The following is a 23,729-nucleotide window of genomic DNA, read 5'->3' on the forward strand; positions in this document are numbered from 1 at the left end:
ATTCTAAAGCTTTTAACACCGGCCACTGTCAGAGCTACGGGAAATGTGACATGGCAGCTCTGTGATCCTCCAAAATTCTTTGTTTTCCAAATGCAGCCTTCGGTGGAAGCACTTCAGGATCTTAGGGCACAATCCTATTCTGTGCTGGAACAGGCAAGCTAAGAGGCTTGCACTGTATCCAGCGCAGGATTCTTTCCACAAGCGGCTCAGCCAGAGGCAAGGAGAAACATTTCCCCTTACCTCTGGGTAAGGGCCGCTGGTGCCTATGGGTCTCCTCGGACTTGCGCTATCTCTTGAGGTGGCGCAAGTCCGAGGAGAGTGGAATGGCTTGAAGCTGCTCCCTGGGAACGGGAGTTGGGATCTGGCATACCTGCTGGATCCCAGCCCCACCTCCCGCTCCCTACCCGCCCTCCCCTGCGGCTGCCCACCACCTACCCTCAAGGGACTTGATCAAGGGCAGGATTGTGCCCGCAAGGGGTGTTACAGCACAATCCTATGCATGTATATACAGAAGTAAGTTCCATTGTGCTCAACAGGACTTACTTCCAGGAAAGTGTGCATAGGATTGCAGCCTGAACCCCCCACACTGCTAATTTCCAGATTCACATCAACCTGTGAACTTGCTGTTAACCACAGGGGTATGTATGTTTTCCCCTCCACAACTAGGACACCAATGCCTGGCGTTTATTCAATGTGTCTAATAGCAGCATTGAGTTGGGAGGAATTTGGGTAAGGGCTGTAGCATGGGGGAAAGGTATAGATGCACCTATCCAGCACTATGGCCATGCTCCAAACCACAGCCTCCTGGAGCCTCCTTGCTGCCAGCCTGGGCTGTTTCCTAAACAAATAAACCCAAAAAAGGAGAAGGGGGCTGGCCTGGCATCAAACCACGCCAATCTGAGGCCCACTCCCTTCACTCTCAGGTCAGTGTGGTCCAGAACTGTGTCAATCTGTGGCCCACCCCCTTCTCCCCTCCTTTTTTAAAGGGGGAGAAGGAGTGGACCTCAGACCGGCACAGAATATTGCTTTTTTGAGAGAGAGAAAAAAACAGCGTCCAAATGCTTGCCATGGGAGGGGCACTGCGGGGGGGGGGAGGAGTGGATGGTGGCACAGCACCCCCCCCCAAGCATATCACCTTAGGGGATTTGCCTCCTTGACCCCTCCTGGTCACCAGTGACCTCCTCCTAATGCTGCTTTGATCATGTAAGTATGTCCCAGACACGGTGTGTCTGGTTTGGCCCTTAGAGTCAAGAATTGCTGAGTTGATCGGACTAGCTTCTTACAGCCCAAGCCTATGCATGTCTACTCAGAAGTAATTCCCATTTTAGTCAATGTTTAGCACTTACTCCCAAGTAAGTGTGCATAGGATTGCAGCCTTATTTCCTTAAGGTCTGCATATACCACCAGTGACAGGCAGTTAACAAAGTCCTGTAAACATCTGAGGTGAAGAGAACAGCTTCACCCTAATAGTAAAGCCCCAATATGTTATGTAACCAGATGCTGATTTGCCTTAGTCAGCTGTTACAGCAGCCATGATAAACCTCAGGAACCTACATATCCACAAGAAAGGCTTAACAACTGGAGTGTATTGGGTGTACCAGTGCAGCTAGCACTTGGCTCTATTAGAACAAAGGACCAGACGGAAAACCCAGCATCTCACTGGCTTTTGCTCACATCTATGCATTGATCAGATCTATCCACCTGACCATGGCTGAAGGGAGGTCCCAGGGACTGGGCTAAGCTTCCTGCCACTAGCAAGCCAGTATGAAAATGGAGAATCTTGATCCCCTTGAACCCCATAAAAGGAGAGGCCTGAGCAACAGGCCAGTGATCTGATTCTGGAGCAGGCAGATGCCATGGTCATGAATAAAGCTGAAGGCCATGTTCAGGCACAGGCATACCATGATCCAAGGGTCAGAGGAAGAAAGTATAGTTGCAGCCAGGTTAGATTCAAGTACTGAGTAATCAGTCTCTGTTAAGGGAAAAGCTCAGATCAGGAGGAGCCAAGTCCAAAGCCAAGAGCAGCAGAGACCCAGTTGTGTCTCTACGATACCTGATTTCCCTTGGCTGGCTAGAGTAGTTTCCCTCCTAGGCACTATTGTTATGTAGTAGCAGGGTGCAGGTCAAGCAGGGCTCTCCCTGCAAGCTGCCACTATGGCACCAAGAGTAAGTCTCCTGAGCCTTGCTGATAGAGCTGCTGGTCCAAGACACCAGGTGGCTAACAGTGTGCCACCCTTTGTTCACTGAAGGAAGGACAGGATTCAAATGTCATACCATAAGTATGTGCAGGCTAGCTTGGGAAAGCCCACTGAAATTGAGTGTTGGGAGAGTCAGAACAGATAAAATAAAATATTTATTTACCCAGTGTGTGATTAGGCTGTGGAACTCCTTGCCACATGATATGGTGATACGGTCTGGCCTTTAAGAGGGGATTGGACAAATTTCTGGAGGAAAAGCCCATCACGGGTTACAAGTCATGATGGGTATGTGCAAGCTCCTGATTTTAGAAGTAGGCTACCTCAGAATGCCAGGTGCAAGGGAGGGCACCAGGATGCAGGTCTCTTGTTGTCTTGTGGGCTCCCAGAGGCATCTGCTGGGTTACTGTGAGCTACAGGAAGCTGGACTAGATGGCCCTTTGGCCTGATCAGCAGGGATCTCGTTAAGGTATCAGCCCCAGGCCTGCTGGTAATTTGCAGGCTGGATAGAACCAGGCCCTGATGTCTTGGGCTGACTGAGCATAGCATCATGGGAGTGGCTGATGCAACACCAAGGCAGCAGGGACTGTCACCTGGTATATCACCCCACAGTGACTCAGCACATCAGCAGAAAATGGCTCGCTCTGATTGGTTGAAGTGAGTATATACTCCAGCCAGGGCAAGCTCCTGCGTGGGAGATGCAGAGTGGATTTTGTGCCGAAGGCTACGTCAGTGTGTTTTGTGACTCGTGTGCTACTGGACTGTTTGCTTATCAAGTCTGCCTTGATCTGTATATACTGTACATAGTAAAGGACATTTGGTGGAGGACATCTGCCTTGTGTCGTCTTCATTCCCGGGAGTAATGCGGTCTGGCCTTGGGAAATAGTCATGCTGAGCATTGGGCTGCTAGCTCACTGCAACAGATCTTCTTATGCACTGTGAGAGGCAACATTCTCCCCTTTTTTATTTAAAAGAGTCAATAAATATTCTTAATAATAAAGATAGTATGATAAGGAGACCCTCTTTCCCAGCAGGTGTGCTTGTGTTTGCCTCCATACTGCAGTGATAGCAGAGAAGTAACACACTGCCCCAACACCCAGGGCAGTGATGCCACTTCCAAGTTCTTCCCAAAGGAGGGGGTGCTTGCTATGGCTTTATGCACCCCATGCCTTCCCCTGTGGTGGCTCCCCTTGAAGGGTGGTTGCCACAGGAGAAGGAACGGGGAGCTCATAAGAACATAAGAACATAAGAACAGCCCCACTGGATCAGGCCATAGGCCCATCTACTCTAGCTTCCTGTATCTCACAGCGGCCCACCAAATGCCCCGGGGAGCACACCAGATAACAAGAGACCTCATCCTGGTGCCCTCCCCTACATCTGGCATTCTGACTTAACCCATTCCTAAAATGGATTAAGCCACAAATGAGCTCAAAGCCACCAGCACCTCCTCTGTAACTGGAGAGGAGCCTGGGGGCTGTCATGTGCCCAGGACACGAGCCCCTCAGGCACCGATCTAGTTATAGCTCTGAGTGGCAGTTTTCTAGCATCTGCTGAGGGAAAATGGGTGCGCAGAAAGATTTGAATGCAAAGCAAGGAAAGGCTTTGCTTCCCTTCCCATTGCCACAATAACAAGTCCCAGACAGAGCATGACCAAGATGGGTTTTTAATATATATGCATCAGTGACAAGAAAAAATAGGTTCTGGCCCTTTGGTAAATTAATCTGCTGGAAAGCAACTTTTATTCCAGAAAGTTTCTCCCTATCTGCTCCAGGCATCTCAAGCCAAAAACAGCTTCATCTCTCTCAACTGCAGAGACGCCAGCCACATGGTCTTGTTACATAACCATGAGTGCCCTGGAAAGAAGCCCCTGTGACCAGCTTCCCATCGTAATTATTTCAGTGGGCATCTGAGTACAGATTCCCAGCGCACTTCTTAAAAGCATTTTCATAAATATTCCATGGCCTTTCCCAGCCTGTAATGTGCCAGGGTGACATTAAGAGAGGAAGCTGTTTAAAGGGGAGGGATGTCAACAAATTTATCCACCAATAGCGGGCTCTTTTGGCACAAAAGCACATTCTTATCTTTACATCCCATAATGAGAAGGCAGAGCCAGAATTTGTTGCTGGAACTCCCTGGGTGGGTAGATGTACAGCTGAAGAAGAACCAGGAACGACTGTTCATGTTTTGCTCATATTCCTCCTGCTTTCCCTAACAGAGGAAGGAGTTCTGTATAATTTTTCTTTCCTGTGGTTTTCCGACGCAGCGTCAAAGGAAACTTCTTTTTGAATGATGTCAGACTGCGAGGGAATGACTGTGGGTAAGTGCCAGGTTTATATTTACCACACTGTCCTGAAGTGTAGTTCATGTTCTCAAATTGCAAAGCAATGCGCTAGAAACCCGCATAGTTTCAAAACAAATGCTCAGTCCTGTCACTTGGGGCAGAGTGAGAAATGGTCATCATTTCAGCAGAATTTTCCCCCCCCCGAAGCAGTTCAGTTCTTGTCATATTCATGCATAGCCATTGTTAGACATAAACTATTGGGGCTACATGTCTCTATTTTTTCTATGTATTTAAAGCAATAATGTATGTATCTGATGGGTTTTTGAAAAAATCTAACCTGACCTATTTTGAGGGTTTGAAACAAGACTGATAATAATAAGATGTAAAAAAAAAAAAAAGGATGTAAAATGAAAGGTATGATGAAATGGCTGAAGTTTACAATGTGACTAATTCTTTAGAAATGGTCGTACCCAAATTTGTCCATCAGAGCACTTAGGGAAGAGTGTCTTGGAATGGGACCAGAATTGAGCCATATCCTGTAATCTGCTCGCCTAATTTCTTAACTACATAAGGGCTGACAAAAAAGGTGGAAGATATTAATGAACACATTGTGCAGAACTAGGCAGGTTTAAGTTCCACTGTGTTCGGTGGGGCTTACACCCAGGGAAGTTTGCATAAGATTGCAGTGGCAGAGAGGCTGCTGAAGGGCAGAAGTACTAGCAGTGCAATCCTATGCATGTTTACTCAGGAGTAAGTCCCATTTTGTCCAATGGAGCTTACTCCCAGGTAAGTGTGCACAGGATTGCACTGTTGGTGTACTTCAGTTTGAAAACAAGCTTCTAGCGTAGAATACCAGTAAGCAAATTCCTGTGCTACAGAAAAGGATTTGCAGCTTCAAAACAGCTGAAGAGGTTTGGCATTACATGTCCTTCTGAACCCCTTGCTGAATGCATAGCACTGCATCTGCAGCAGAAAAGGAATTCTCTTGGACGAATCCAGTCCAATTCGATATCAAGCTATTTATTTCAAAACATTACTAGAACAGCTCATTTAAAAGTACTGAATGTCTGACAGTACTAATGATTGTCCTTTCTCATACAGAAGAGTTACAGAGTAATTGTAACACTTTTGCTTCATGGGCATACAATGGGACTGTTTGCCTGGATGGTGCAGTGGTTCTGGAGACCTGGAAGAACCAGGTTCAAATTCCGCCATGAAGCTTTCTGGGTGACCTTGGGTCAGTCACTCTCTCTCAGCCTTCCCTACCTCACAGGGTTGCTGTGAGGACAAAAGGAAAGGAGGAACTATATATACTACCTGAACTCTGGATATGAATAGCAACAACAGCAACAACCAGCCCAGTATAGGCTGTACTGAAGTAGAATAACAATCATCATCATCATCATCCCAGTAAAGATTGACATTCTTGGTGCAATTCCAGTACATCCTGAAGAGCACCTTAATAGTATCGGGGCCACAGAATGTTACTCCAGAACTGAAACTCATTAGGCAGGGCTGAGAAACTTGCTGACTTGCTCTCAGCCATTGAATTTGCTTAATGACTCAGTGGGGATTTCAGTAATGGTCTTCCCAACAATCTGTCCGCTATACTAGGCTCCATCTCTTTTGTCGTCCAAGCCCTGGCTAAAGATTTCTGTATCTTTTGGAAAGCCATATCCAGGAGCAGAATAAGGGCGCAATCCTAACCCCTTATGTCAGTGCTTTCCAGCATTGACATAAGGGCAATGCAGCTCCGAGGTAAGGGAACAAACATTCCTTTACTTTGAGGAGGCCTCTGTGAGTAACACCCAAGTGCAGGAAGCTGCACATGTCCCATTGGCTGGAAAGCACTGACATAAGGGGTTAGGATTACGCCCTAAATTAATACACCAGCAGAAGTAAAAACTCTAGACACGTGCATAAGTTCACAGATGTGTAGAATTCATATGCAGAATTCACAGTGCCTATTTCCCCTTCACTGTTTCATATAATCCTCTGCAGCTGAGCAAATAGTTGAAGAAGATGCATTTCAGTGAGTTCTTACAGACATTGGCGTGGTAGTTTCAAAAACTGCAACATGTGTTTAACTCAGAGTTTTGCTATGTTTTTAATTTTGCTGAGTACTCTTATTTGTGGGACTAAACTGGAAATTTCTGCAAATATTATGTGCTCTGTGCTTTGCCATGATATTCATCTCTCTGCAAATACCGTGAGTGGCCTAGATTATAAAGAGCTGTCTCTTTTTGCAAATTAATGAATTTACACAATGTGTTCTGAGATCAGAATTAGCATTAATGGGAGAAGAAAACACCTGGTTCTATATTCTGTTTGTCAGCAATCCTTTGAGTTAGAAAGGAAGAAGAAAATAGAGACTGGAGGTATTTTTGCTTACCATATCAAAAATATGCTGTGTAACCAGAGCAGATTGCCTTGCCAGCAGAATTGATCTCAGTTTAGAAGTTGGAACCGTGTTTGCTTGTTAAGCATAGTGAGTGATATCAGGGAAGTGGAAGGGGACAGGAAGGTAGAATTCATATGATAGAGACAATGTGTCAAGTACCTCTGATACGATACCTCTTATTTTTAACATATTAGACTTAGATGTTACCACGGTGTGTTCCTGCATTTGAAGAAATATTACTGATCTGTTCTTTTAACAGGCATGATAGTCAATGGGGCTTACTTCTGGGTAAGTGTGGATAGGATTGCAACCTTTTGGATGTTTGGGGAATTTTTTTAAACAGATGAACAACTGCTTGGGAGGTTTAGGAGGGTTCTTCTTTATTTTAAATAAATTTTTAAACTTATGCTTATGGTAAACATTAAAGCCATTTCTGCCCAACACTGCATATACGCGACAAGGATCAAATGTGTACACCTGTGGGCTGGGCACTTGATTGATTTGCTCATATGGGGATGTTAAAATTTTCATGCTTAATGATATTACTTCCAGCCATGACATCACTTCCAGGTTAATGAAATCACTTCTGATGGGTCCCGACAGATTGTCTTTCTAAAAAGTGGGTCCTGGTGCAAAATAGTTTGAGAACCCCTAATTTACAATAATGGTCTATAGCAATAATGGTCTATAGCATATGGGGTCAAACCCCAGCCCTGGGGCCACATGCGGCCCTCGAGGCCTCTCAATGTGGCCCTCAGGAAGCCCCTAGTCTCCAATGAGCCTCTGGCCCTCCAGAGATTTGTTGGAGCCCGCACTGGCCCCACGCAACTGCTCACAGTGTGAGGGCGACTGTTTGACCTCTCACATGAGCTGTGGGATGAGGGCTCCCTCCACTTCTTGCTGTTTCACGTTTGTGATGCAGTAGCAGCAGCAAAGGAAAGGGCCAGCCTTGCTTTGTGCAAGGCCTTTTATAGGCCTTGAGCTATTGCAAGACCTTCATTCATTCATATAAGTTCGTCTTTAATATATTTATTTATGTAAACTTATGCAAATTATTCAAATTTTAAATGTAAATTAATTCTTTTTTTCCCCGGCCCCCGACACAGTGTCAGAGAGCTTATGTGGCCCTCCTGCCAAAAACTTTGGACACCCCTGGTCTATAGCACCCTCATAATAGTTGTGCAAGACTCCCTTTTAAAAATATGTGTCATACAGGATTATACAGCTTCCTTTTGAAGGGAGAGAACAGACTCAGTTTGCTTAACCATTCATGCACATCATTTTGGCCTGCGCAGATGTAAACATTAACTAGGGTTTAGAGATCAGGAGCTGACCATAGATTTGCATGAACCTTCCTATTCTTGTGTGCAAATGACCTAATTTCACTATTCACTCTCTGTGTTCATTGTTTACACCAATCTGGATTGAAATTAATGTGGGGGTGCTCCTCCACTCCCTCTGAGATCTCTGATGAAACCTGGGCTTCAAGGGGAGTAAAGGAGCATCCCTAGTTTCATTTTGACCTTTTTGGATTGGTGAACTACTCAGACCACCAATCCAGGATGAATATTTGAGGGAGAATTTAGATGTGTGAGAGGCAGAGGTAGGGGTGCAAATGATCCCACAGTCTGATGCTGATCCTTTAACCCTGCTTAACTATTGTGTTTGTCCTGGACCTTTATCTCTCCTTACTTGATTAATGAGCATTTGATGATTCTCAGTCAAATGTGTGAACTGCCTTTACTGAAAAGAACTGTGTTTCAGAGGACATTGGGTGACTCAAAAGCTGATTAGGTGATTAATCAGCTCTGGTTCATTCTTATACAAGTGAATAATCAGTCTTCAATCAACAACTGGTGAAGCTGAGTAGTCCCATTTCCAACTATGACTAGTGTCCATCTCCAAGATCTTGCCAAAGCCCTTGTCTTTCTCTCTGAACAACTTACCATAGTCCTTCAGCACCTTCCCTACATACCACCACGGATTCCATGCCACAAATATTTTTCCTTCCATCCAGAATTGAAGAAATAAAGTAAATGAATGTGATTTCCATGTACTGTTGTATCAAATACAAAAAAATATGCCTGTTCAGAACGTTGTAGCCACGTTGGACGTGCAACCTGGATAAGATCAAAGGCTGTACCTTATATTCAAAGTCCTGCTGTCCTTTTTTTCCTGACTCTGTATTGTGACAATGCATTTATATTCTCTATCTTTGCCTTTTACTACATTTGAACTTTTCTGAAAAGTAATCCATCTGAAACCTTGCCTAATTTTGCTAATAATATTCTTAACATGTCACTTCCCTTTCATAGGTGCACCCCCCCCCCCGCTAGGTGTTTAAGTTATAATGGATAGTTTCTTTTCTGATGAGGTGTTGTGATATTGGTCTGTTAGAAGAGTTCAGAATCAGATTATGGGATCTACCATCACCTTGATAGATCAGTTGGCATTTTCTCTGGAATTGCCATTCTTTGTTCACCATTTTTTAAAGGAAAGTTGAAATGGTGTCATTGTTGGCCCATTGCATCCCATTGTTTTCAGTACTGTCCTTCCATTTTTTTTTTCTTGTTTTTTTGTTCAGACTTAATTTGTGGCAGTTCTTTAATAAAATACATCTGCAACACCATCCTGTCCATTGTGACAGGCAACATGCTATTAAGGTTCGTAGAGTTCCTGTAATAAAAGACTTCCTGACCATAAGAACATAAGAAGAGCCCTGCTGGATCAGGCCAAAGGCCCATCTAGTCCAGATTCCTTTATCTCACAGTGGCCCACCAAATGCCCCAGGGAGCACACAGGACAACAGACACAACCTGCGTCCTGGTGCCCTTCCCTGCATCTGGCAATCAGAGGCAGCCTGCTTCTAAAACCAAGAGCTTGCGCATATGACTTGTAACCCATAATGAACTTTTCCTCCAGAAATTTGTCCAATCCCCTCTAAAAGGCATATTTGCAGGTTCAGCCTATTTGCAGGTTCAACCTATTTGCAGGTTCAGCCTACTTTATTGCTATATTCTGAGCATGGCTGGAGGTTTGTTAATTTTAGCCTCTTAGGGCCCAATCCTATCCAGCTTTCCAGTGCTGGTGCAGCTGCAATGTATGCCTCCAAGACTGTCCCCCTATTGCAGGATGCCGCACATGCTGTGTTGGCACGGCTGTACCAGCACTCGAAAATTGGATAGGAGTTGGCCCTTAGTTACCTCTTGACTAGGTTTTTTTTTAAAGCTCTCTGTTGTCAGTTTCTATTTCCATGAGATGAAGGCTTTAATTGATTTCTTGCTATTTCTCTTTTCTTGTTTAAAAAATAACAAAGTATTTGCTATTAATAAAAAAGAAAAATAGTGAGTGGCAATAAATAATTTAGGCCACAATCTTACCTACCAATGGTATCCTACCGTTATTGATGATGCAGCTGTACTGATTTCCCCTGGAGGCTGGGGATAAGAATAGGCCCTCAGTTTGGCTGTACTTGTTTAGAGGCGACTAAACAGCCACCGGGTAGATGGGACTCGTTAGCCTGGGAAGGCAGCTCATCTGAAAGAAGGAAAACTCTGATCCCAAACCTCCACTGCCTTGTGGCTACATCCAGTTATGGAAAAGGCTTCAGGGGTCAACCTCGAGGCAAAATCTGGAGCCGGAGTCCCTGAGGCAGTTCATGGCTGAACACAGTCATGTTCTGTCAACTCCTGCGACGCCGCTAGAACCAACCGTATTGGCCTCTGCCTTTCCATTGGACCATTTCAGCGACATGGAGAGGGGGGATTTGCTGCATGGGTAACAGTCTATCCTCCATATCTACCTTACCCAGGCTTCGCGCACTGGAGAGGACACTGTTCCGGAACCACTATTCAGAGCGCAATACCATAGTCTTCTGAGACTGAAGGATGCCAACAACTGTACTGATGAAGTGCGCATTACATCCAATAGGGGTGGGGTGGAGTAAGTCTCAGGATAGAAAAGGGGTGGGACAGGTTGGAAAAAAGGGGAGAGAATCCTAGCAAATGCTGGTGCCTCCCACCATAGGATGCGCAAGCCATTGGTGCAGCTGCATTGTTAGGGGAGTTTAGTTAATCTTAGACTGTGAATGTCATGTCATTCTGCAGACCTGCTCAGTGCCACTGATCCTGCCCCGTCTCACAGAGCTTACCAGCTCCAGCACGTCGAGGCCTGCACTGGTGTCAGTGGGACAATGCAGGTCTTCTTATTGGGGCAGCTATCTTTGCGCTGTTGCAACATGCTTTACAGCACATTTGCAAAAGTGTGCGCCGGCAGAGCAGCTGCTCCACTGGCATAAGGTGAATATAGGATCAAACTGTTAATCTGTCTTGCAGAATGTAGCAATGTTAGGTTGCACAATTAGGGGGTTTGTGTGTGCTGGAGCTTTTGAGTGGACTTCTCGGGGTCCTGAACAATTTGGATCGACACTGCTTTGCACTGTAACTTTCAACATTTTTGTAACAAACTTCCTAAGAGTTTAGTTACAGCAAACAACCACTATAATTTTTCTACCATTTACAGCCTACACAAGAATGCAGCATGAACAGCTGCATAATTGTCCTTGTCAGTTGTGGTAGGAGGGGGATGAAGGCAGGCTAGAAGAATTACTCTTGTCTGTGACCTCCTCTTGATTATCAGTAGCTAGACACGAATTGACTAATATTCCTTTTCTGCCAGAAACTTTAATTATACACAGCGTCTTAGATCTTAGCAGGAAACTTCACTGGTTGGAAACACTGACACCTTCCTTCATTTGAATAGGAAATTAAATATGATGGAGATAAGAGAACAAGAGCATAAAAGGAGATTTGGAGAAGTATACCCTGGGATGCAAAAAAAATGCACCGCCAGAAGAGTACGCATTAGGAGAAAAAAATGATACTAAGGGCGCAATCCTAACCAGGTCTACTTTGTTCAATGTATTTTGTTCAGGCCTATTTTGTTCAATGGGACTTACTCTCAGGAAAGTGTGGTTAGGACTGCAGCCTAAATATACTACAAAGCACATGTACATACATTAAAAATATACAAATTATAATTAGGTTATTATTCATATAAATGTACTAAATCACTGCACAAATACTAAATTGTAATGTACACTGTACCATAAAACATAACATTGAGCCATATAATGTCAAAGGCACTTTGAACTAATGCCAGTTATGTAAAATCCCTGTTAACTTATCCGGACCTGGTGGAGTCAGATCCTAATGGCCATGATGAACGTACCTTACCCTACCCCATCCAAAGTTGAAATATCTCATTTGGAGGAGGCAGAAGCAGTGGCTACAGGGTCTCTGTTGTCTCCCTTAATCCAGTGGCATAACTAAGGGCAGCAGGGGGTACATTGCCCTACGTACCAGGCCTTGAGGGGATGTCAAGGAAACTCAACACTAGTGGCCAAAATTATGGGAATCTTGGCATCTGTGAGTAATACCATCATGTTATATATAAATCAATAGGTAATTTAATGCAGAATGCAATGAAACAAGCTGCTTTGAATTATCTGTATTCTATCAAAAGTTATATCCAAATAACCGGAAAAGGAAAACACAACTGCCTTATGTAAGAAAAAGTGGATTTTCATATCTCTAGTGACTGCTGGTGTTCTTCTGCATCATTTTAGATTGTGAACCCTGTTGGGACAGGGAGCCATTTAGTTATTTGATTTTGCTTGTAAACTGCTTTGTGAAGTTTTTTTGTGTGTTGAAAAGCACTATGTAATTATTCTTAATAATAATAACCAGAGCTAATACTAGGGCTCCTATTCAGTTATGTGAGTGTCATCAAGTTGGCTACTGGTTTTTTGTTAGTTTCTGATTTGTTGGGAGACCTGTGTTTCTTTTGCTTCCCCCTCCTGCTTTTTGAGACAAAAAAAGGCAAAAAGAAAAGCTGTTGCCACTCCAAGCAGCACACAACCATGCACACTGTAACCCGAAAGTAATTGGTGTTGATGTCATCACATCACCACAGTTACTTCTAGATTTTGTTGTATGGGGGAGTGTAAAAAATTTTTGTGGCCCCAGGTGCCAGATGCCTTCGCTACAGCACTGCCTGGATCTCTGGGTCCTGCTGGACTGACAGGCTGCAGTATATCTTCTAGCCATTATTAGGGGGTGCTGCCAAGCAGCCAGGAACAAGCCAGTGTTGCCTTCTCTCTGTAGGCTTCCTCCACGCTGCAGAGAATAAGGTGCAGCCTTGATTCTGCAGCCAGGGTCCTCTGTCGGAGCCCACTGACCCCCTTTCAGAGCCCACAGGCACAGACAGCATGTAGAATTCAAGGATGGTGACAGCCACATGATAACTTCAAATATAACTTTGATTCCTCCAAACAAAGGTCAAGGAGTTTTCACTTCCAATGACTCTCTGCCTCCAAGGACTCTGCAAAATTCATCAGCCCCCAGACTCAATCAACATTCAAATATAGATGCTACCTGAGATCCTTTGAACTCGAGTTGCTAGGACTGAATGTAGTATCCTTGGTATATGCTTTACAGCAAGGGTACCCAAACCCCGGCCCAGGGGCTGTTTGTGGCCCTTGGGGACCCCCAGTTTGGCCTGCAGAAAACTTTCAGTCTCCAACAAGCCTCTGGGTCTCCAAAGACTTGCTGGAGCCAATGCTGGAACTGCTCTTAGCGTGAGGGTGACTGTTCAGCCTCTTGTGTGAGCTGTGGGCCAAGAGCTCTCTCCACTGCTTGCTGCTTCATGTCTGTGAAGCAGCAGTGGCAGCTAAGGAAAGGCTGGCCTTGGTTTGTGCAAGACCTTTTATAGACCTTGAGCTATTTCAAGATCTTCATTCATTCATAAAAGTTCCACCTCTAATAGAGTCATTTATGTAAATTTATGTAAATTTATTCAAATTTGAAATGTAAATTAATTCTTTTTTCCCACCCCCCCACCCCCCAGGGTCAGAGAGATGATGTGGCCCTACTGCCAAAAAGTTTGGACACCCCTGTTTTACAGGATCTCTCCTAGCCATCATGAAGGGGCTTCTGCTGTACAAGCCTTAAAGATAACAGGAATATAACAAGTTTTCAAAACTGCAATCAATACACAGCCCTTCACTTTACAGGCAGCCAAGTTAAAGAAAGCAGGCTGGATGCAACATGATCCCAATAGTAGAAAACAGCCAGTGTGCAGACATGCTGTAGCAGTCTGAATAAATGGCAAGCAAAGGGAAATATTGTGTTGCTGGAGTAAGTCAAGCAGCAAGGCTCACTGCCACCAAGGAATGAGACACTGTGGCAAGGTCAGTCTGAAACAGACATGCATGTCATAAGAACAGCACTGCTGGATCAGGCCATAGGCCCATCTAGTCTAGCTTCCTGTATCTCACAGTGGCCCACCAAATGTTCCATGTCGCTTACCCCCATTTAGCCCCAAGTCAGTGATTTCAGTAATGACATGAATTACATGTGCATGGGGTTCTTGGGAAGGGGGAATGCTTTTTTTTGCTGCAGCTTCTGTGATTTTATTGTTGTATTCAATTTTATTGCTTTTATTGTAGTTATTGTTAAGAGTATTTTATATATCAAAGTTCACAAGGCAGTTTACGGAGAAAATCAAATAACTAAATGGCCTGTGTCCCAAAAGAGCTCACAATCAAAAATCTAAAAAGATGTAGAAGTACACCAGCAAACAGCCACTAGAAAAGACACTGTGCTGGGGTGAAAAGGGACAATTGCTCTTCCCCTGCTAAATATAAGAGGGCACCACTGGAAAAAGTGCCTCTTTGCCCAGAAGCAGGGATTTTACTGCACATATGTTTGTTTAATTCGTATGCTATCCTCATAGTCTAGTGGTTCCCAAACATTTTAGCACCGGGACCCACTTTTTAAAAATGACATTCCATCAGGACCCACCTAAGGTTTACCAGACTTTTAAAAAAGGAGATCTAGAAAGATATATTTTGTTTGTTTGTTTGTTTGTTTGTTTGTTTATAATAACCAGAAAAAAGACCCTCAGACATTTATCTCCATATAAACTGCAGGAGCTGAGCTTCTTGCAGGGTAATTAGCAGCAACAGAATCTGATTTTTGAACAGCCTCAGGGCTTTAGGCAATTAGTTATCTGAGCTTTCCATCACCTTTTGGAGACCCACCAAAAATCAGGTTGCGATCCACCAGTGGGTCCTGGTGGATCACTGTGATAGGGCCACTCACAAATCCAAAATAAATACATAAATGAATATTTTGGGAGGACATTCATAGTGTCATCCCAAAACTCTAAGCATGCTGATGCAGGTGGGTGAAATGTTTTGCTAGAAATCTAATCGGGTTGGTGTTTTTTTTTTTAGAATTTTGCTGTTCTCCACTCCAGACCATTTTCACAACTGTTTGGTTCAGATGTGATCAAGATGCAGGCTAGTGGTTCCCTTGTAAGCTGAGATAGGGAGGGAGTACAGAAGGCAGTTTCCTTCCCTATGACTCAGCTTGGTGCCGGAATTCAAAAGCTTCCAGCTTCTGTAGGCGCCTTGTGACCCAGAAGGTGGTCATTTCAACATTCACATGCTTTCATACCAAGAGCTAGTGCTGTGAAAGAAATGTGGACTCATTTCTCTCTCTGAAGTCCAGATAACTATGTGTAAAGAGCATTAAAAAAATTCCTGATGTTCCTCCTCCAAGACACCTGTGACACTAGTCAGAAGAAATATCAGTCTCTTTGGGAGATGGGAGCTGCCTTAGCTTTCTTCCTCAGTAGCAATTATATTGACATTCTTGCGCTACCCATTAGCTGTAAGTACATAGATGTTCCCTCATCCCTACATGTAGATAAAAGCAAAACACATCAATTATTTAAGTGCTTCCCCTAGTGTGTATTATTTTTCTTTTGTAAAGCACTGCCATTCAGACCCTACAGGGCCGAGCTGCCTTTCATGTACTCCATTAGAAATGTGCGCAATGTAATGGTTCTGATTCTTATTCCAGTAACTTTGACAGGATAAACCTGTGAAGCTTCAGCAAAGGGCCTTAAATGTGTTTTATCCCCTGTTTTTTCCCCCCATCAGGAAGCTTTTGAATATTATGCTGCTTAATATTGGTGAACAGCACCAGTTTTGATTAATTCGTATGTTGATGCTGATTATATTGCTGGAGAGGGCACTGGAGTTCAGCTATTGCCACTGCTATCTGTAGGCCCTTTCTCATTCATTTAGGGAAATGCACTTGGAAATTGAATGCAGAATAGTTTCTTTTCTAGTTCTGGTGCAGGTGGGACGTGTAACACTGGTATGTCTTTGAAACTTTTGATTTAAAGATATGACACAGTAGCGCATTAACCACCATTATAACAATGCATAACAATGCATTTGCAAAGACAATGCAAGAAAAATGCTTTTTCTTGAATGCCTAACCACTAGGCTGTCCTACCAGTTACAGATTTTTATCTGTATTTTTAAATTACAGATTTTGCATTGTCTCTTAATCAAATAAGGGCCCAATCCTGTGCTTGGCGGCACGGAACACTGTTGCAAATGTGCTGTAAGGCATGTTTGCAAGCCTCACTGCCAGGCTCCCGCCGGTGCTAGCCCAGTGCCAGCTGGTGCTGGGCTAGCGCAGGCCAGTCGCCCAGCTTCCGCAGTTCGGCGGTCTCCCAGACCGCAGAGATGCGGAATGGAAGGCGGGGCCAGGGGCGGGGAGGAGGCGTTCTGGGAAGGGATTGGGCTGCCCTTCATTGATTAAATAGGAATAGACTTGAAGCCATTTCATTTTCCTTCTCCCCTGTTACCCTTCTCGTTAGCCTTTTCTCTCTGTCTCTCTTTTTTTTTTTATAAATGAGCAATTCATTTTTCAATGATTGGCCAAGATAGCCTTTCCTGCCTGCCAAGCACAATACTAGAGATGCACCAGCTCCAGCCGTCGTGCTATGCAGAGGTGTTTCGAGGGTATAGCAAATAGGGCATGTGCCTTGGCTGCCACTTGAAGGGGGGGACCGCCGAGCTTCCCAGCTGACTCTTGGCTTTTGCCAAGCTGCTGCAAACCTCCAAACACAGCACTGTGCCCCGGGGCCTGCAGTGGCTCAGCAGAAACCGAAAGTCGGCCAGGAAGCTGCTGGAGAAGGAATGAGGTGAGATAGCCGTATTGCAAAGCAGCTGCTGCAGTTGTGACATCATGTCACAACATCGCATGAGGCCGAGATGTCATTGCCCCGGGTGGTACTCTCTCTGGGTACACCTCTGGCATTATGCCCTTGCCCACCACAACCAACAGAAGCCTCTTGAGCTCCTTCTGAGTGGTCCTGCATTGGAGAAGATGGCATTCCATTGTCACACCAGTGGGGATGCTCAGCAGCCCTGAGAGGTGGACAGAGACAAAGGAGGGCACCTCGTACATGGAGTGAAGCTGAGGCTTTAAAACTCCAGCTGCCACTAGTGATGAGGAAGGAGGGGCCTTAGGCTGAGGATTGACATCCGGCCTCTTGACAAGAGCGAAGGCAGGATGATGATGGTCTTCCCTTTGAATAGGAAGAAGAGCCAACTCCCTCCACAACTCCTCCTGCAGGATGTGGAGAGAGCTCTGAAGCACCATTGTGAGACTGCTGGCTCCTCCCTCAGAAGCTTGCCACTATCCCCCCTCCCACAGGGAATCTTGGGCTTACTGATGGGTCAGGCACCAGGGGGCCCCAATGAACACAGCAGATGGAGCACATTACAATGTTGATACCCCATTTGGTATCTGATAGGGATAACATAAACATAAGAACATAAGAACAGTCTTGCTGGATCAGGCCATAGGCCCATCTAGTCCAGCTTCCTGTATCTCACAGCGGCCCACCAAATGCCCCAGGGAGCACACCAGATAACAAGAGACCTCATCCTGGTGCCCTCCCTTGCATCTGGCATTCTGACATAACCCATTTCTAAAATCAGGAGGTTGCGCATACGCATCATGGCTTGTATCCCGTAATGGATTTTTCCTCCAGAAACTTGTCCAATCCCCTTTTAAAGGCGTCTAGGCTAGACGCCAGCACCACATCCTGTGGCAAGGAGTTCCACAGACCGACCACACGCTGAGTAAAGAAATATTTTCTTTTGTCTGTCCTAACCCGCCCAACACTCAATTTTAGTGGATGTCCCCTGGTTCTGGTGTTATGTGAGAGTGTAAAGAGCATCTCTTTACACTCTAAAGAGAGTGTAAAGAGAGTGTAAAGAGTGTGGATTCCGAGCCAACAGGTCCACCACTGATATGGTATTCTCCCTTAGACAACTGCAGGAGAAATGCAGGGAACAACGACAGCCACTATTTATAGCCTTCATAGATCTCACAAAGGCTTTCGACCTGGTCAGCAGATACGGCCTCTTCAAGATTCTCCCCAAGATTGGATGTCCACCCAGGCTCCTCAGCATCATCAGATCTTTCCACAAGGACATGAAGGGCACTGTTGTCTTCGATGGCTCCACATCAGACCCTTTTGACATCCGAAGCGGAGTGAAGCAGGGCTGTGTTCTTGCACCAACCTTGTTTGGGATTTTCTTCGCTGTCCTGCTGAAGCAGGCCTTTGGAACTGCAACAGAAGGCATCTATCTCCGGACCAGATCAGACGGAAAGCTCTTCAACCTCTCCAGACTGAGAGCAAAATCCAAAGTCCAGCTGAAATGTCTGCGTGACTTCCTCTTTGCCGACGATGCAGCTGTCACTACCCACTCTGCCAAAGATCTCCAGCAGCTCATGGATCGTTTTAGCAAGGCCTGCCAAGATTTTGGACTGACAATCAGCCTGAAGAAAACACAGGTCATGGTTCAGGATGTGGACTCACCTCCCTGCATTACAATCTCTGAGCATGAACTGGAGGTTGTCCATGACTTTGTGTACCTTGGCTCAACGATCTCCGACACTCATTCTCTCGATACCGAGCTAAACAAGCGCATCGGTAAAGCAGCTACCACGTTTTCCAGACTCACAAAGAGAGTCTGGTCCAACAAGAAGCTGATGGAACATACCAAGATCCAGGTCTACAGAGCTTGCGTCCTGAGTACACTTCTGTACTGCAGCGAGTCATGGACTCTTCCCTCACAACAGGAGAGGAAACTGAGCGCTTTCCACATGCGCTGCCTCCGACGCATCCTCGGCATCACCTGGCAGGACAAAGTTCCAAACAACACAGTCCTGGAACGTGCTGGAATCCCTAGCATGTATTCACTGCTGAAACAGAGACGCCTGCGTTGGCTTGGTCATGTCGTGAGAATGGATGATGGCCGGATCCCAAAGGATCTCCTCTATGGAGAACTCGTGCAAGGAAAGCGCCCTACAGGTAGACCACAGCTACGATACAAGGACATCTGCAAGAGGGATCTGAAGGCCTTAGGGATGGACCTCAACAAGTGGGAAACCCTGGCCTCTGAGCGGCCCGCTTGGAAGCAGGCTGTGCAGCATGGCCTTTCCCAGTTTGAAGAGACACTTTGCCAACAGTCTGAGGCAAAGAGGCAAAGAAGGAAGGCCCATAGTCAGGGAGACAGACCAGGGACAGACTGCACTTGCTCCCGGTGTGGAAGGGATTGTCACTCCCGGATTGGCCTTTTCAGCCACACTAGACGCTGTGCCAGAACCACCTTTCAGAGCGCGATACCATAGTCTTTCGAGACTGAAGGTTGCCAATACAAAGAGCATCTCCCTATCCACTTTACATTTAATGTGTATGAAAGGATAGGAGAAACTGATTTTCCACTTTTAAAATTTACCATCTGAGACCTAGGAGCAAGAGCAAATCTCCTACAATATCCCAGGAATGCTAGTATTTATTCAGAGCAGCTTTACAAGCGTCCCTTTTCTAAAGAGGATGTTTCTACTCATAAGTCAATTTCTCAGTTCACTGGATATTAAACCATCTCTGAAAAAGGAAAAAAAAAAGCACACACCTGACAATCACGAAGATGCTAGTCTTATTAATGTCTGAGGTTCAAAACAAGGCTACAGGGTCTGTAACTTGCAACTGCTTAATTGCCCAGTAAACGCGAGTGTTACAGATTATTTATCAGCTGGGATAAATGACAGCTGCACAGAACAGCCTGTCCAAAGTGCCATGTATTCTGCAGCACAGCCTAGTGTGTCTGGATGTCTCAGGCTGGAAATCCAGTCACCGGGGTCAGGAGAGGACATGGACAACCCAGGCTTAGGTTTCTGATGACCCAACTCATGCAAAGCCTTAGACAGATACAGTGAATGCAACGTACCTGTGAACAGCTGAGTAAAAGAAAAGGAATATTTATTTATAAGATTACAGAATTCTCAGCACTGTCACTAAGCTACACTTTCTAGGATTCTTTTGGGGTAGGCATGCTAGCGAAGCTGTATAAAATTAATATGTGTTTGTAGTGCAGTTTGTCATCACGATAAAGATTTTTAAAATTACTAACCTCCACCCATTGCTCATCAGTAGATTTATCTTTTCTTTTTCTTTTTTAAGAGTTAAATGATTTTGCAAATCCATGTTAAAATTACGGGTGACGGGTTTTGCTTTTGCTTTTTTGATTTGGTTTGGAAATCACTTCTCTCCCTTGCCATGCCTTCACAAATTCTGTAAATCAAAGACAGCCTAAAGCTGCCTTTTACTTTGTCTGGAATGTAGAGTGACAGGCCACCCTCTAAGCAGGAACCCTCTGGATGATGATGAAAAGCAGGTATGAATCCCCATACAAAGGAATGTGTGTGTAGCAATATTATCCAAATGGGTTTGCAACAATGTGAGAGTGGTCCTGCCAAGACACAGGGAGGAGAGCTTGTCAGAAACACACCCTTGCTGTGCACAAAGAGTTTTCAATGGAACCCCTGTGGTCTAGGAATGTTGCGAGCCACAAGAAGATCACAATGAGTTCCTTTTGATAGTATGTAGCCTACATCTGCTGCAAGAAGCCTTTAGAGTTGTTTTTTTTTTAAAGTCTTCCCCAACACACAAGTAAAACAGCTCTATGGTACAGACTGACTGAAGATTTTCAAACCCTGACTGTTCACAGAGATTAAACTGCAGGAGTTTCTTATCTTTCCTCTGTCACAGATCTTATGATAGGAAAAAAGGTGGTTTTGAATAACATGGATATCGGATATCTGCTTGATCAACTGAAGAAATTGTCCTGTCTTGAGAAAGGAAAGGGGATACAGGTTGATATGCAAATCTCTTCCAGAATGTTGTCACATACTTTCATAGAGACATATTAGCAGATACTGGATTAGGTGCTATGGTAGGAAAAAAGCATCTGTGCTAGTCTATTGGAACAAAATCCAGAAGATAAGTAAAATAATGCCTTTCTTAAAACCAACCAATATACACAGGCCCAAATCCTAGCCAACTTTCCCACACTGACACAGCTGTCCAATGGGGCATGAGCTGCATCCAGCAGTTGGGTGGCAGTCACGTTTTTTAACCCTTACCTCAGAGCTGCATTGCCCTTACCTTGGTGCTGGAAAGTTGGTTAGGGTTGTGCCCACAATTATATTTTTATGCCAACTTTTGCCCTCCAAGGTGGCTCTTAATATTTGCCCTTCCAACTCTGTTAAAACTTCACCAGCCCACTGAAATTTGCTAATTAAACAAACAGCAAAGGGCAAGATTTCAGATTGGACCAAAAGCTACTGGGACAAAGATCTGAGTAACTGAGAAATTTTATTGTTTCTTGGGAGCTGAAATTGCAAATTTGGGAATTTTTCATCATGCCCATCTTTGGCTCTCTTCTTCCCAGTGGTGTAGCTACTAGGGGGGGCATGATAAATACTGCAGGTGCTGCAGCGCACCGTATAAGCACCTCATTTGCTGTCAGAGCCATTGTGGGCAGTGATGGCAGTGCACAGGATTACAGCGGCATATTGCAATCACTGCCCAGAATGGCTCTGACTATGAGTGGAGAGACTGTTACATGGTGTATTGTGGCACCTGCAGAACTCACTGCACCACCCCCTGTAGCTACGCCACTGCTTCTTCCCACCCCGTTATGTTGTGCTTAACATCTAGTCTCAAGGAGAATTCTGGAGAATGTAAAAGCTTGCTCACCACTCTTGTTATCTTTTAGTTGGTCCTAATGAATAATTATCCTTACACCCCCCAACAACGAAGACATGAGACAGAAGTTTGAGATTAAACTTGGGCCACTTTATTAAAAACAATACAAGGACATCTGCAAGAGGGATCTGAAGGCCTTAGGAGTAGACCTCAACAGGTGGGAAACCCTGGCCTCTGGGCGTCCTGCTTGGAGGCAGGCTGTGCAGCATGGCCTTTCCCAGTTTGAAGAGACACTTGACCAACAGTCTGAGGCTAAGAGGCAAAGAAGGAAGGCCCATAGCCAGGGAGACAGACCAGGGACAGACTGCACTTGCTCCCAGTGTGGAAGGGATTGTCACTCCTGAATCGGCCTTTTCAGCCACACTAGACGCTGTTCCAGAACTACCATTCAGAGCGCGATACCATAGTCTTTCGAGACTGAAGGTTGCCTACTACTACTACTTTATTAAAAACAATAACACTGGCAAAGCTGCAGCAGGGCCTAACTCAAACCCCCCAAGCCATGTGGGTTCTAATGTGGGGGAAATGGACTCCACCGTCTGCCTCCCTCTTGGCTATCCCCAGGCTTGCCACCGCCTAAAAGCCCTGGCACTACCTTGCCCACGTCTAGCTTTTCATTGCTGACCCATGCAAACCATGCAGCTTTCTGGGGCAAAACGCCACAGGGTGGACCTTGTGACATTGATCTCCTCAGCTGGCCAAGGGCTTGACAGTTCACCTCCCTGAGCTGGGCAAGCAAAGTGTAAGCAAATCTGACTCACCCCTTGACCCTGCTGCCTGAGGGTGGACGCCAAGGTTTACACTGCCTCCCAACTCGCACCTGCCTAAAGTGACTGAACCTACCAGCCCTAGTTAACCCGCCCTGCTGGCCACATCCTGGGGTAGGCAAAGAAACCACCAGCCGCACAGCCAATTCTCTCTGCCAGCAAAAAATTCCTAACGAGTCCCCAAAAGGGGAGCCAACTAGTCTCAGGATGTAGACAGGGAGGATGCGAGGGTCGAAGCCATGAGGAGCGACTGAGAGTCCCCTCAGTCAGCTCCTTGACCCTTACCCAGCGACAGCCCGGCAGTCAATCAGCTACCTGAAATATCCCACCTCTGCTCCATGACTTAGGTGGGGGGCAGGGCAATTGACTGTGGCATGGTAACCATGCCACAGGCTTTATTTTAATTATTTTATCTTAACAGTTATCTTAGCTTTTAGATTTTTTTTTCTAATGGACCAACACAGTAGCCGCAGCTTATTTATTTAAAATATTTGTTTACCAACTTTCCATCCCACTAAAGGGATAATCAAGGTGGTTCATACAATTAAGAAATGTGTAAATGTGTAAGATGTGTCCATGCTGAAAAGAGTATACATACATATTTTATTCAGGTTTGTGGCCATCAAATTCTCATCGGTCTGACATCTCAAGCCTAAGCATGCCTACTCAGAAGTAAGCACCATTGAATTCAATGGAACTTACTTCCAGGTAAGTGTGTATAGGACTGCAACCTGAATCTGAACAAGGTCATTCTCCTGTGGGTTGGTTTTTTGTTTTAAGGGTGTTTGCTTTTTTTTTCTTTTGAAAGATTTTTTTAGGTTGAAAACCTCAGCAGTATCTGTCATAGGCAGTGGCTGGATAAAATGAATAGAGGCCAGATCAGCGCAAATATCAAATTCAAAAGTTCCCAAAGTAAGCTCTTTTGGCTATAAATAACAGGACAGCAAATGCATGTGTGTTGATGCAACTTTAATACTTAAGTTAGGAAAGAATCTTTGGGAGTGCTCAGCAATATAAGGGCCTGACCACATGTCCCATTAAATGTGTAGCTTGGCTCTTCATATTTGATTCCTTTTGCTTTTGAGTTAAATAGCAGA

General features: G+C 45.0%; 1 protein-coding gene across 1 annotated transcript in view; it reads left to right on the forward strand.

The window, feature by feature from the left end:
* Window positions 1-4,487: 4,487 nt before the first annotated feature.
* EML1 (EMAP like 1) overlaps window positions 4,488-23,729 on the forward strand; it is a 158,404-nt gene continuing 139,162 nt past the window's right edge. Inside the window, exon 1 of the mRNA XM_066628955.1 lies at window positions 4,488-4,512. Coding sequence (XP_066485052.1) covers window positions 4,503-4,512 — 10 coding nt within the window. The 5' untranslated portion in view covers window positions 4,488-4,502. The remainder of the gene's footprint in view (window positions 4,513-23,729) is intronic.

Source organism: Tiliqua scincoides, chromosome 1, assembly GCF_035046505.1.
Source record: "Tiliqua scincoides isolate rTilSci1 chromosome 1, rTilSci1.hap2, whole genome shotgun sequence".
NCBI classification, from domain to species: Eukaryota; Metazoa; Chordata; class Lepidosauria; order Squamata; family Scincidae; genus Tiliqua; species Tiliqua scincoides.